This window comes from Dicentrarchus labrax, unplaced genomic scaffold (assembly GCF_905237075.1).
Source record: "Dicentrarchus labrax unplaced genomic scaffold, dlabrax2021, whole genome shotgun sequence".
NCBI lineage: Eukaryota > Metazoa > Chordata > Actinopteri > Moronidae > Dicentrarchus > Dicentrarchus labrax.
The window spans coordinates 1,352,560-1,367,117 of record NW_026136730.1 but is presented as its reverse complement, the minus strand read 5'-3'; the positions used below and the strand labels follow the sequence as shown (position 1 = coordinate 1,367,117).

The following is a 14,558-nucleotide window of genomic DNA, read 5'->3' as shown; positions in this document are numbered from 1 at the left end:
AAAGAGAGGGAGAAGAAGAGCTTTGTGATTACTCATGCAGGGATATTAATTATATTATATTATATATCTGCATATGTTTATTGCCTTTTCCCTAATGGTGTGGTCTGGTGAATAAGTCTGAATACATTTTCTTTAGAAATAAAGTCACTTAGAGGGTCTGAAAAGTTGGGAAAGCCAAGCAAAAAAGGTTGCCAAGTTGCGTCCAGAAATGACAGAAAACATTTCTCAGCATTTAAATGTAGTTTATTCTGTATTGTATGTATATGTTAATGTGCATTTAATTCTGCATCCCTAAGTCTGTTCCTTTGTTCTGTTTCCTGTGTGAGTCCTTGAGTCCTCAGCAGGCTCATGAAAACTCAGATCAAACTGTCAAACTAGGCAGTGCTGATCAAATATGAGTCAAAATTCTTTTACTGTGTTGACTGTTTCTCTCAAGTCTTTTCACGACATATTTCAGTGTACGGTTTAGCCATGAGAGCAGCAGATTCAAAACCAAGCATCAGTCAAATAACATTTTCGTCACCCACCAGCCGTAGCATTGCGTTCAGTTCAATTCAATTTTATTTGTATAGCGCCAATTCATAACAGAAGTTATCTCAGGACACTTTTCAAATAGAGCAGGTCTAGACCGAACTCTTTAAAACATTAATTACAGAGACCCAACAGTACCACCATGAGCAAGACCTTGGCGACAAGGGCAAGGAAAAACTGCCTGTTAAAAGGCAGAAACCTAGGACAGATCCTCCGGCTCTAGGTGGGTGGTCGTCGGTCTCGACCAGTTGGGGTAAGAGAGAGAGAGACAGGGAGAGAGAGAGACAGAGAGAGAGAGAGACAGACAGACAGGTGCACAGCAACAACAGTATTGGCAATGGAAATCTAGCAGGACCATGGCCGGAGGCTCCACCAGGATCGACAAGAACCTGCAAGACGAGAGAGCACAAGAACTCCGGGGAAGAAGTGAAGTTAGTAACATGCATTAATGGAACATGAATGAGTGCAGAAAGAGAGAGAGAGAGGAGCTCAGTGCACCATGGGAAATCCCCCGATAGTCTAGGCCTATAGCAGCATAACTAAGGGATGGTTCAGGACTCACCTGATCCAGCCCTAACTATAAGCTTTATCAAAGAGGAATGTCTTAAGCCTACTCTTGAATGTGGTGAGGGTGTCTGCCTCCACAACCACAACTGGTTCAGTGTCCCAGTGCAACTAGATCCATCGTCGCCAGATTCTGTGTGTCTGCACCATTAGTGTCGGCCTTGAATCCTGCAGGGTTTCCTTCTTGACCCAGAGGTCTTGGAAATCTTTTCCTGTCCCCTTTTCCACCAAATTAGTTCTGGTTCTTGAACCGGTTCCATTCAAGATTCTTTAAACCTTGTTGCTGTCTAGGGAACCGGCCTGCGTTTCAACCAGTTTTGAGTGGAACCATTGTAATCAAGGATGCATCAGCGACAGAGAGCGCTGCACAACTGCCTGTAGAATATGAAGCACCCACTTTGGTTCTCAAGGAAAAACAGCTGGAAATAACTGAACAATAAAAGATCTGTCTGCTTGGGAATTGGATGGATTTAAGAGTTCAGAGTTTCAAAGTTGCAAGAAAGGAAGATTAAAAACATGTAAAACTCAATATACAAGATGAATAAAAACACAGAGCATTTGCACGTCTTAACTCAACAGATCATGTGACCTACAGGCTGAAAGCTTGAAGTAATCAACCCCTTCTGTGTCCTACAGGTTCAGGTGTCCTGGTCCAGGTGTTTTTCAGTGTACTGTGACTGGGCTGGTGTTTGATGTGGTTCAGGAGGTGGAGCTGCTGTACAGGACTATCCAGTGGGATGAGAGCCTCCTCCAAGCAGCTGGAAAGACGCCTGCAGGAATGTTGTTTGATATCAAGTGTTCAGAGGATGCTGCTCTCTGTCAGCTCCACCTCCCACACTGTGAAACAAAGGATGGTAAACATTCAGTCTTCAAAATTGAAATAGTAGCAGTGCAAACATTTGTATTTATATATTTATATATACCGATCAGCCATAAATCTATGACCACAACGTGGTGCTCAAAATGTTCTGCAGTCCCAGACCAACAGCCTGCTCTGCACTGTGTGTTCTGACCCCTTTCTATCAGTACCAGCATTAACTTTTTTCAGCCTTCATTCCCCAGGTGCATCAATGAGCCTCAACAAAAGATTAACCACTCTTATCTTTCACAGCGTTGCTCTTTGATGGTCTGTTGTCTGTCGTCCACATCACTGATGATGGAATGAGCATCCTGGAGCCGCTGCAGATTACAAACACTCACGTGGTTGTGAAGGTTCCTCACCTCTCTGCCTTTGGCACGGTCTGGGATCTCGTTAGAAGGTTTATGGAAATCTTGGTGCCAATAACTGGCCAAATTCAGCTGTACCTCCGACCTCCAGACATAGGGTACCCAATACTCGATGTACTTCTGCTGCCTGGGAACATCCCTCTGGATGAGGTAAAGCTACCTGTCTTGTGTGTTTACCATCTGCCTAAACTTGTGTTCTAAGCCACAGTTGTTTCCACAAAGATGATTTAGATAGGGCGCCCGGTTAGCTCAGTCGGTATGCAGCAGCCCGGATTCGAGTCCGACCTGCGGCCCTTTGCTGCATGTCATCCCCTCTCTCTCTCTGCACCCCCTTTCTATCTCCAGCTATCTCTCTATCAAATAAAGGCATAAAGGCCAAAAAAATAATACTTGGGGAAAAAAAAAAAGAAGATGATTAGGATCAGTCTCATACTGTGGTAAGAACCAAAATCAATCTGACCTGTAAATCTTTTTGTGTTTAGTTTTATTTTGGGTTATCTCAGCATGCGCGTCTGCCTGCCAGTGTCATTTATTATACGTCCACCAGGTGGCATTAATAGTAAACAGGGGCCCAAATTAAATACCTATTGAGACAGATAACAACCGTAGTGATTTATATATATTTACATTTTCTAAAACTGATGAAGAAGACTTCCAAGATGAAAAATAGGTCTATCACAAGTAACTCCCAAAACAACGTATATGAACATGGGGGAGTACCAGCGACAGGCGTACTGGACCTTTGTTTTCACATGGTTCACGTTGTGAAATGGTCACAGTTTGGTTAGGTTTGCTAAAAGATCATGGTTTGGGTTAAAATAACTACATAGCTACGTAACACATACATTTTAGTTTTTTCTTCCATTTTTCATTCTTGTTTTCAAACAGAAAAACAGAAAAACATTATTTTGTTTTTCGTATTTGATTTTGAAACAGAAAAAACAGAAATGAACAAGACATGTTTTATTCTGTTCATAATCTGTTTTCTGTTTCTTTTTATTCTTGTTCTATGTTGATAATAAGCTATACTTAGACCCTCTAGTATGTCTGTGTTGTTATTTGATTGTAATTCTCTGTAAAGCACTTTGGTAAACAGTTGTTGTTTTTAAATGTGCTCTGTAAATAAGATGGACTTGACTATCTGATCAGAACCTCTATAATAAAATGTCCTGTTACTTAAGGTTTCCATTCAACAAAAAGATGCTCAAAACATCAGGATCTCTTCCGACTGTCATCTCAGCGTTGGTAAAAGGTACAGGGTCCACTGTGAACCTGAGGGCTTCACAATACAGCCTGAGGTGAGTGGAGTCACTCTACAATGGTTATACACAGAATTATCATGAATACAATTCACACAGTTCATATGCTGCATGTTGAAAATAGATTCACAATGAGGAAAGTACCAGATTAACATTTTTACAACAGGTATAAAAATTACTCCTTGCTTCTGGTTTTCAGCAAACAGACTTTCGCTTAAACTACGGACCAAATTTCTATCCAACATTTGAAGTTTTTCTGACTACGAACCCAAAGAGAGTGACTTTGATGGTCCAGGATCAAGAGAGCAGAGAAGTCTGGAAACGCATTGTGCCTCTGCCAGGTAAAGGCTGCACCCTCCTGTAGAAGCTCCCTACCTGCTGTCAGAGTTCATTGTTAGAATAGAATAGATACAGTATGTGTAGTTGTTTTGCACCATATAAAGAATGGAAGGTTTCATGTGTAAGCCAGGTTCTCTGAGTGGAGAGACCATCTCTCCAGCCACTCTGAGTCATGTTGCTATCAAGGTTAAAGGACTATTCCGGCACAAAATGAACATGGGGTTAATAACACGTGTGTACCGAGTTCGTCCGTTCTCTGGGATATGTTTTCATGCTAATCGAACGTGACCAGTTTCAGCACAAACCACTAATTACCTTATAACTGCGTCTCTTGGGTGTTGGGACGCAACAGGTCCCACTCTGTGCAACACAGGCACTCCTCTTCGGTGGCCATAGCTTCACAATGTCCGCAGGTACACCACCAGTTTCCCGAAGTACAAGGCTGTGATGCGGCATTGACTACCGGTAGCTCTCTCTCTTGTAGCCCTTTCACGGACCTCCCGCAGCTCTTCGTCTGAATTGTCCGGAATTGTCCTTTAAGTCCACGTACATATGGAATATGTAGGGTTGAGGGTCTCTCCACTCTGAGATCATGGCTTACACATGTGACCTTCCCTTCATCCATATTCACAAAACTGGAGCTGCTGATTGACTCAGTGTGACTGTTTGCTCTGCTCATACAACGCCAACGTCAAATTCAAGATTAGAATGGATGTATTGAGACAACAAAGGTATTTTCCATGTTATCTTCCAGGTCCACAGAGGAATGTCCCAACAGTGGACAGGATTCCAACAGAGGACAGGGTCCCAACAGAGGACAGGGTCCCAACAGAGGACAGAGTCCCAGCAGAGGACGGGGTCCCAGCACATGAGAGGCTGCTCTCAGTTCGGATAAAGTTTAAAAGCGGTGCGTCTGACGCTGTTCTGAACCAGCTTCTGGATAAACTCCTTGAGCGTCGCATTATAAATGATGAGGAAATGCAGTCAGCTAAAACAAAAGACAAAATACAAAAAGCTGAATACTTGATCGACACGGTGCGATTCAAGGGACCTGAAGCCAGCTCAGCCCTGATCGCTGCTCTCTGTGAGGTGGATCCATGCCTTTCCAGAGAGCTGAACTTCAACTGAAACAAAAGCAAGAAATTGTCTGATGATGAATCTCATTAACAGCTCGCTGGTTTAGTGTCACATTACTGATTGTAATCTTTACATTAACATGTTATGTTTTGTTTTGTGAGTTATTCACTCAAGTGAAAAAGTGAGAAAACAGGTCAGAAGGTCAGACTGTTGTTCTTAGTTTCAGCCACTAGATGGAGGCAGACCTTACTGGTGGACAAAGAAGCTGCAGCCGCAACATCAGGCAGAAATAGAAAGCAGATTACACACATGATACTTAAAGAAATATTGGAACAATCTGATGTAATGGTTACTTTAGAAAAATAATTAGAGGAACAAATACTGCTCAACACAGAATGATGTTTCCAGCTACAGGACCATTGGGGTCTGGACCATAATTTCAAATTTTTCAACATGTTTAGTTCTTCTTTGGGTGAACAAAGAGGGTGAACATGGACATAAACCTGCAGGGGAGTCTGGAGAACAAACCACACTGACTGGAGGTTTCCTGTTATTGACGCTGAATGTTTCAATCCACTTTAAAGTGTTGAAATAATTCATTTTGATTGGTTTTGTGTTATTCTTTAATTTACAGTAATTATTTCTCAGTGGACCTAAATAACAAGCTGGGAAGATTGATGATGATTGAAGCTAATGTCATTTAAAGATTACGTTGATTTTATCCCTCCTTGCTACGGCTGACTGGTGAGGACAGTAATGTCAGGGAAGGTAAATGGACTGGGGTCATGTGGAAAGCTGAAGTTGTTAATGAATTAATGTTAATAACATTAGCCTAACTGGTGCTGGCTATGTTTGCAAACATTATAAATACGAATATATACGAATGTTATAAAATGTATATTTAAAGAAGATACATTATACATTATGATATAATTAATCACCTCAATGGAAAAAGTTGTACAAAGACCTGGAGCAGCTGGAGAAACAGTTTTTACTCACTTTAGTCTTTAAAATTATGAAATAAAACTAAATCTGTACAGTATTGAACTATGTGAAAATACTAATAACTGTCAAAGGAAGAAAATAAAAACATTGGGTTTGACTCCAGCTTGTGGTTCTTTGCTGTGTGTCATCCTCTCTCTCTCTTCACCCTTTCCTGTTCCCTGTTCACTCGTCAGCTGTCACTAGCAATAAAATGCTCAACTTTAATTAATTAAGTTTTATATAAAGTTGAACTGTTTCCTGTCCCCGCACTGAAGGTAATGTGTTCTGATTGGACAAAGACTGAAAAGATTTAGAATCATTTACCGAGAATAAAATATTTTACATCTTGAACAAACAATACTGCTGCACTTTTAATGTGTGTGTGTGTGTGGGCTTGTGTTACTATCTTGGTGAGGACCCATTTGAGATTCAATAATTCAGAAGCTCATTAAGACACTCCAATTAATTCAGAACGCTGCAGCACGAGTACTGACAGGAACTAGAAAAAGAGATCACATCTCTCCTGTACTAGCTTCTCTGCATTGGCTCCCTGTAAAATGTAGAATAGAATTTAAAATCCTCCTCCTCACCTATAAAGCTCTTCATGGTCAGGCCCCTTCATATCTTAAAGAGCTCATAGTACCCTATCACCCCACTAGAACACTACGTTCTCTGAATGCTGGACTACTTGTGGTTCCTATAGTCTCTAAAAGTAGAACAGGAGCCAGAGCCTTCAGTTACCAAGCTCCTCTCTTGTGGAACCAGCTTCCAGTTGTGGTTCGGGAGGCAGACACCCTCACCACATTCAAGAGTAGTGTCACAGTCTGCCTTCCTAATCACCTGTTCAACTCAGCCATCTCAGTAGTTTTCCACTAACCTGCCCCTGCTCCACTCTGCCAGTCAGCCACGCCTCCTCATCAGCCACTCTGCTCACCTGTGCACACAAGCTGCTCCTGATCACCACTATATATACTGCTCCTCACCAGTCGCTTGTCCGGTTTGTCCTTTGTATTAATGCAAGACCTTCCAGCGTTGTTCGGATGGATCTCCTGGGTCGACCCTGCTTGCTTCTGACCATCCTACCTCGCCTCTTCCCCAGATATCACCTCAGCCTTCTGTCCCCGACCACAAGCTTGGTTTCTCCGTTCCTGGTTACCATCTGCCTCTCTCCTGGGCTGTTTGGTGTTTCCCCATGACTACTACTACACAGTGTGAGTTCGACCATCTCCTCTCCTGTGAGTTTCTGTGGTTCAGAGACTCTGATTGTATTGCCACACATACCATTGTGTGCGCACACTCACCTGCCAGCTCTTCAACTCCTGCAAAAGACTCTGAGGGTTCACAACCTAAAACCAGACTTGAACATTGCTTGCTTTGTTTGTTCCACAAGCTGAAAATAAAGGTCATTACCGACTACTGCCTACTTAAGTCTGCTGCATTTGGGTCCTAAACTGACCTGTTACAAGTACACTGTAACAAAATTTCCTGTTAAATTACAGTAAACTACTGGCAGCTACAGTTGCCAGTTTAAAACTTGTTATTCTACAGTGTACCTACTGTGATCTACAACAACAGTTTAGTACTGTAATAGTATTACAGTACTGTGCTGTATGGAAAATAAACATTACAGTATTATACGTCAGCTCTTTGGTTGCAATTATACTATTATTTTACAGTTCCTACAGTACTCTCCATTAACAACTTATTACTGTAAAACTGTACAATGTGATCTTCACAGTGATATAAACTAATGATTTAAAAGTTTTACATTTAAAAATGAAAACTCCTGAAATAATGAAAATAATAAATGAAAATAGCTGTCACAGTAATGGCTCAGACAAGAGATGGCCGTACAACATTAGGCATTTATTAAAGCTGAACATTTTCAGTATCTACAAAATCCATAAAAACACCATTACTACTTGGTTGTCAGAATTTTTTTCCTGAACTATGACAAGTGATGGCTAACCTTACATTCATTAAACTTTGTATTTTCCTCCCCAGGTCAAAATTGACCAGGTCGGGTTTGACTGGTTGTAAAGCATAGAGTACAAATTATCAGCCAATTTAACCTTACTGCTAGTTTTTTTCCTTCCTCCTTTCACCCAAAGACAGTTGGGTTAAAGTCACTGCATCAAATGCATAGCAGCTAAGAAAACTAAGTAAAAGCTAACTAAATTACACACATTCCATTAACAACAACAATTAAACATCTCAAACTGGCTCTCAACAATGGTGGGTCCAAAAATGAACCTGGACATCTGAGACTGATGGACTGAACTATGCTGGCTAAATAAAGCCCCACTCAAAGGCCATCACATTTTATAGTAGAGTGGCCACATGGGGATTCACCGCTGATGCCTTTTTGAGGACCAGCTTCCCCTGGCTGGTCTTTCTTCCCCTCTCAGGATTAATCCCAATGAGGCGCCTAAAATGTAATAATAGAGAAAGTATATAAGATATTAGGTATGGTAAGTACAGATCATTTGCATTTAATACGGAACCCTATAACAGTAACTGAATAAAAAATTAACACAGAAAGCTAAACTTTAGTCCACATAGTTGCTAATTGAGAGTAACGTATGCTAGCGTGCGGCACGTACTTTTGACTCAATCTTTTCGGCAAAAAACAGTCAATAAAATGTTAATCAATGACATTAGCATTATGCTGACTTTTGCAAGGTTATATTTACCTTCTTAAGAAAGCCACGGGGACAGGATGGATGAGGGTGCGCTGCAGCTGACAGAGCACGGTGAGGACAGCAGCAGGTGCTCCATCCAGTTTGGTGCTGTCTGCGGATGGAAAACTAATTCTTCATCTTCTTGTTATTGTGTCCTCAATCTCAAATAAAAACACTGATGTGTGTAGGCCTATTTTTAATTTCATTTAATTTGTTATTTTGCTCAGATGAACTATTAAACGGACCGAAGATCAAGTCTGATTTAAAGTTAACTGAAAAAGAAAAAGTACTATATTATACCATAAGATTATAGGTAGCTTGCTGTAAAAAATAAATATACTGCTTTTTACCGTAAGATTTTACAGGAGCTTGCCATTAATATTTTGTACCTCAAAGACATCAGAATTTACAGTATTCAACTGTATTAATGGAAAACGGTACACTACTGTGCACAATATCCAGTATATTTACAGCAATTTGTTACAGTGTAGGCTTAAGATGTTCCTCTTTGATAAAGCTTATGGTCTTTCTCTCTTTCTCCCCTCTGTGTAATCTCTGCAATCAGCCCAGTATCTACAGCACTGACCCTCTATCCTCTATCTGTCCTGACCTCTATAACTTAGGTATTATTGTCAAATGGACAAGTCTTTGTTATCTGTCTCTGAAAGACATTGAGTGTCACATTATTGGATTTAACTAAAATGTATAAAATAAAGTTAATATTAATAATAATGCTATTATTTGAACCAAATACACAGTACAGACCTCTGACCTGTATACCGCGCCAACCCCTAAATTGTATTTGCCCCATCCTTACTAACTTAGTAACTTAATATTACTGTAGAGCTGTTTAGGGTTGAAATGTCACACACATGGCTTTATGTACAACATTTCCAAATCTGGTTGCAATCCAATTCAGTATTGAAGAATCTTTCAGAAATCTAGATAAAAGAGCACTGGTATTGTACTGGTACTCAGTATCATCACTCAGACTCTTGAGTACTGAGAAGTTTCATTCCGTCCCAAAAAGACGACCAAAAAAACATCTCAGTTCTCTCATTTGGGAAATAATCAGTGTTTAGATTTTAGTAAAACAATGGATGTTTCCTTGCAGAGTAAGGTGAGAAGAAATCCACTGAGACAGCTCAGTCCGTGTTGTTAAATCAAATGTGTCCATTCCCTTTGCTCTGTGACAGGACTACATACATGCAGAGCTCTGCAGACTGAATGAGACAAAATCATTTGGTCTGAATATTTCATATTCAGACTCCCATTTGTAATCTTTAATGTTTTTGACTGAATATTTGGATTTAGATTTCAATGTTAAACTGATGTTCCTCAGCAGCTCAGATGTGAAGGAAGAGGAGCTCCAGTTGGAGGCAAGGATGTTTTGTCAGTGGATGCAACTCTTCCTGAGGACTCCCCTGTACTACCGCAGTGATCTGACATGAGTGGACAGCCGGCTGCATGCAAACAGAGGTGGAAGGAAGCAGGTTAGTGTTTACATCTGAAACTCAATCAATAATCACTAGACAGTTATTTATATGTGAACATGAATGAGCTGATGTTCAACTGTGTTTGTTTTTTATAGCTAAGTTTTAGTTTGTAGGGACATTGCTTGGGAACCGGAGGGTCACTGGTTCAAGTCCCACAGACCACAAAAATATGGAGTGTGGACTGGTAGCTGGAGAGGTGCCAGTTTCACCTCCTGTGCATTGCCGAGGCGCCCTGAGCAAGGCAACCTAACCCCAAGCCTGCTCATGGGGTGCTGTTAACGTTGCAGCCACATCACTCCACCATCTCTCTCCCTGTTTGCATGTCCACAGCCTGTGTGTGTAAAAGAGTGAAAAGAACAATTTCCCCTAGGGGATCAATAAAGTATATCTTCTTCTTAAAGCACTTTAGTCGTAACCTAAACAAAACGGATTTCTTTATATCACTTGAACTTCATTTAAGAACCAAATTCATTTTGAGCTGATCTGTGAGCACCATACACAAACATAATTACACACACACTCACTCACTCACTCACTCACTCACTCTCCCACTCTCACAGTTCTTCCAGGTGAGTTAACCGGGCGCCCCGAAATTCCACGATTCTTGATACCCAATTTGATACCACGGTAAAAAAACAGGGATGAGATTATTGAGAATCTGCTGATACCAAGTTGTGATCCAGCACTTCTGTATTGCATTAAAGGTCCAGTGTGTCGGATTTAATTTAATTAACAACTCGGTACGAGCGCAGCGCCTCAAACCCCTGCACCTCAAACCCCTGCTCCCCAAACCAGACTGTCGCACTGGAGGATAAAGCCCAGGCGGGTGCTGCCTCTCAGGCCGATTCTGAAAAGTTGATCTTCTTCAAAGGAAATATTTGCTGCTTTTTCTCACTTTTACATAATTTTCAGTGAAGAATTTGGGATTTTTTTGTAGTGTTTTACAACATAAAAGTCTAAATCATTGATGAATAAATAAAAAAGAATAAATAACATTTCGTTAGAATTCCACAGACACTGAGAATTACATTAATATTGAATTTCATGCAACTATTCTCTTAATTTGGTAATTTAAGTGTTTGTAAAGTCAAATATATGCAACCAACAGCAGGTCTTGTACTGTACAGCTGTAGGAGAGGGATGTAGGTCAGGGCGCCAAAGGTGGAGGTGGCGGCGGAGGCATCGACCTGGAGTCCAGCGGGGAGTTCGCCAGCGTGGAGAAGATGTTGGCCACCACTGACGCCAACAAGTTCAGCACCTACCTGCAGACTGGAGCTGCAGACCTGGGAGGAAAGAGAGGTAGGAGGAGGGAAACATGGAAGGCAGTTTGAGTGAGGGAATAGATGATACACTGAGGCTTAACTCAACCCCCCCGCCCTCGCTGTGAACAGATGCTGACAGAGCAGGAGGAGGGGAGGAGAAGGAGGGAGGAACGAAGGAGGAGGTAAAGACGGTAGCGGTGGCGCCGCAGTCCAAAGGAAAGAAGAAGAACGCCTACTCCAACTCTGTCCAGAAGATGACCTGCCCCTTCTGCCCCCGAGTGTTCCCCTGGGCCAGCTCTCTGCAGAGACACATGTTGACACACACCGGTAATACACAGCCACCAATTAGGGCTGCACGATATGGTAAAAACATCATATTGCTGATTATGTGGGAATTTTTGCATCACAAATTTAATTTTCACTAAATAAAACAATTGAAATCATGATGATTCTTTAATCTGAACAACAAGATGTGTAGACCAGGGAACCTCTGCAGCTCTACAGGACCTCGTTGTGATTTTAACTGTGCAGCCCTACCGCCAATACAACGCAAATATTATCACACAGATTTATTTAAGCTGGTTAAATGAGACAAAGATCACAAGAACTAATAATTATTGTGGGAATTTCTATGAAGTTTAGTTCCATGTTCTGTTTTAAATCGAGAAATAATGATTTTTGTTGGAAGAAAGTCTTCATTCCCACGTCACTATTGGACCAAACCAGAGCAAAGGGGAGGTGCAGAGCAGGAGACGTTTTACTTTGTTCTTCTTCTACTGTTGTTATTTCTGTGTTCAGATTTGTCCTGTTTCGTTACCTGTTCACACATTCACTCCGTCCGTCTCCTCTTGTAAATCCTTTGTCTCTCTTCAGGCCAGAAGCCTTTCCCGTGTCCGAAATGCGACGCCTTTTTCTCCACCAAATCTAACTGTGAGCGCCACCTGCTGAGGAAACACGGTGTGACCCACCGAACGCTGCGACGCAACGGCGCCCTCACCAAGAAAGACGGTGACGAAGGATCGCACGAGAGCGCAGGTCAGAAACAAACACATCTTAAAGTTAGAGGAAAGTCAGAAATGAGCAGAAATTCTGAGGAGTGGGATTCTGTTTTTACCAACATGATATTGATCTCCTGATATTGATCATCACTGTACTGATGGCGTTGTGTTGTGCTGCAGAGAGTCAGTCGGAGACGGAGCAGGTAGCACCAGAAGCACAAGATCTCAGCGCCTGTGCAGACTCCGGCCCCACAGCAGATAGCCCCGCCCCATCAGACCAACAGGAGGCAGAGCCAATGACGCCGAGCCCCACCCACAAGCCAAGCCACGGTCAGTCATTAGCAGCAACTGGTCGATTAACCATCGTCTGGTGTGAGCTCCACTGCTTTAAGTCCTGTTGTAAAATGTATGAACAAAGATGGATGGAGTTAAGAGCTCTTACAATAAGGTTTTTTAATCATAAGTGGAAGTGAGATGTTATATTGGCTTTATTAACCTTAATGTCTTTATTGCGTTTTCACTGTCACACGGAGAGGATGATGGTGTTGACAGATGTTGGTTTGTGCTGCAGGTTGCAGTCCAGCTGAAAGCGTTGCAGAGCAGCAGGAGACAGAAACCACAGAGCAGCCGGACCAGCAGAGGGCGCCAGAGAGCAGAGCAGCACAGGGAAAACAGCCTCCACTGAGCAGCAGCAGCAAGGTAAGGCTACCTGAGCTCATAGTTTATCTTTCTATATTTGTCATGTGCAAGCAAACTGGCTTATTACAGGCACCAGGTTGCTCTGTCTGGGGTTTATTCTTCGTCAGTAACAGTTAGAGTGGAGAACTGTGATTGGACTGATCTGATTTAAATAAAGTGTCTGTACGTCCATTCAGCTGATTCCTTTAACTCTCCTCCAGGCGGAGAGCGCCGACGATGACGACTGCCACAGCAACAACAGTCTGGACCTTAACTTCGGCAAAAAGCTCATCGACTTCAAGCTCTCCACGTCCTCAGGCCCCGCTCAGGAAGAGCAACCCTCCTCTTCATCCTCTACCTCTGCTCCCCAAGCAGCAACAGAGAGCCAAGAGAAGGAGAAAAGTGCTACAGCCTCCTCCTCCTCCTCGTCCAGCAGCTCCGCGGTGAAGCAGCAGCCGGAGTACAAACACGTATGCCGAGTGTGTAAGAAGAGCTTCCGCTATGCCACCACCCTCGCTCGCCACGAGAGGGCGCACCTCTCCGAGAAAATAAACACAAAAACTGAGCTTATAAGTACAGCATCCTCGGAGAATTTCACATTTCGCTCTGAGACAGCACAATGAAGAGGACCTTGCTTTGCAAATCATATTTGTTTACTGATCTTACTGATTTATAAATATAATTGCATCAGTCAATTTTGACCTGGGGATATCCTGGCTAATATTTGACATATACCTGTCAGTGGTTATCCAAAATAACTAATAATTTCTGCTTATTTTGTTCAAAAACATGGTATAATTTCATGTAAATTGGGTTTATTGTCCATAAATAGAGATGTAAAAGAAGTTTAACATTTGTGGTAATGTGTTGGAATGAAGTTGGCTAAAAAAATGGAACCCAGAATGGTGTGATCATTTTACACTTTATGCTTTATAAACAGTGCGCCACCAAAGGATCCACCTGAAGCCCCGGCCGAGCCGCCGTCGGCTCCGAACGACGACTCGAGTGAGGATGGAGACTCCTGCACCCTGACCCCGACCTCCACCTGCCCGCCCTCAGAGAACGAGAGCGAGTGTGGGGGGGCCAAGGAGCTGGAGGAGGAGGACGTGAAAGAGGAGGGCGAGGAGGGCGATGGAGCAGAGTCGGCCACATTGGAGGAAGAAGAGCCGACAGCCGTCGCTTCTGAAGAGCCGGTTGCTGAGGAAAAAGACGAACTATCAGAGAACTCTGCGACGCAACATCCGTCTGCTGACGCGACTCCCAGCCGACAAGCTACTGACACAAAGAGTGACGACTCCTCAGCCGACTCCAACGTCTCCAAAGACCCCTCCCCCTCGTCCTCCACCTCCCTGCCGGACGAGCCCGTGGCAGCTGCCCCCCGCAGAGGGCTTCATCCAGGGGCTGCTGGAGATCCACGCCAAGCCCCCTCTGGAGCACATCCTGCCCAACGGAGAGCCTCCTC

At 42.8% G+C, this 14,558-nt stretch overlaps 2 protein-coding genes across 20 annotated transcripts in view; both read left to right on the top strand.

Annotated features, from left to right (window-relative positions):
• The window catches only part of LOC127359477 (protein NLRC5-like), a 186,285-nt gene that overhangs the window by 89,269 nt on the left and 82,458 nt on the right, over window positions 1-14,558 (top strand). The window lies entirely within an intron of this gene.
• On the top strand, window positions 6,672-13,992 carry LOC127359518 (ras-responsive element-binding protein 1-like). Its single transcript, XM_051393433.1, has 8 exons — window positions 6,672-7,192; window positions 10,005-10,155; window positions 11,286-11,457; window positions 11,550-11,747; window positions 12,294-12,455; window positions 12,599-12,748; window positions 12,990-13,117; window positions 13,318-13,992. The coding sequence occupies exons 3-8, from the start codon at window positions 11,382-11,384 to the stop codon at window positions 13,717-13,719; spliced, it is 1,116 nt and encodes a 371-aa protein (XP_051249393.1). The 5' UTR covers window positions 6,672-7,192; window positions 10,005-10,155; window positions 11,286-11,381; the 3' UTR covers window positions 13,720-13,992.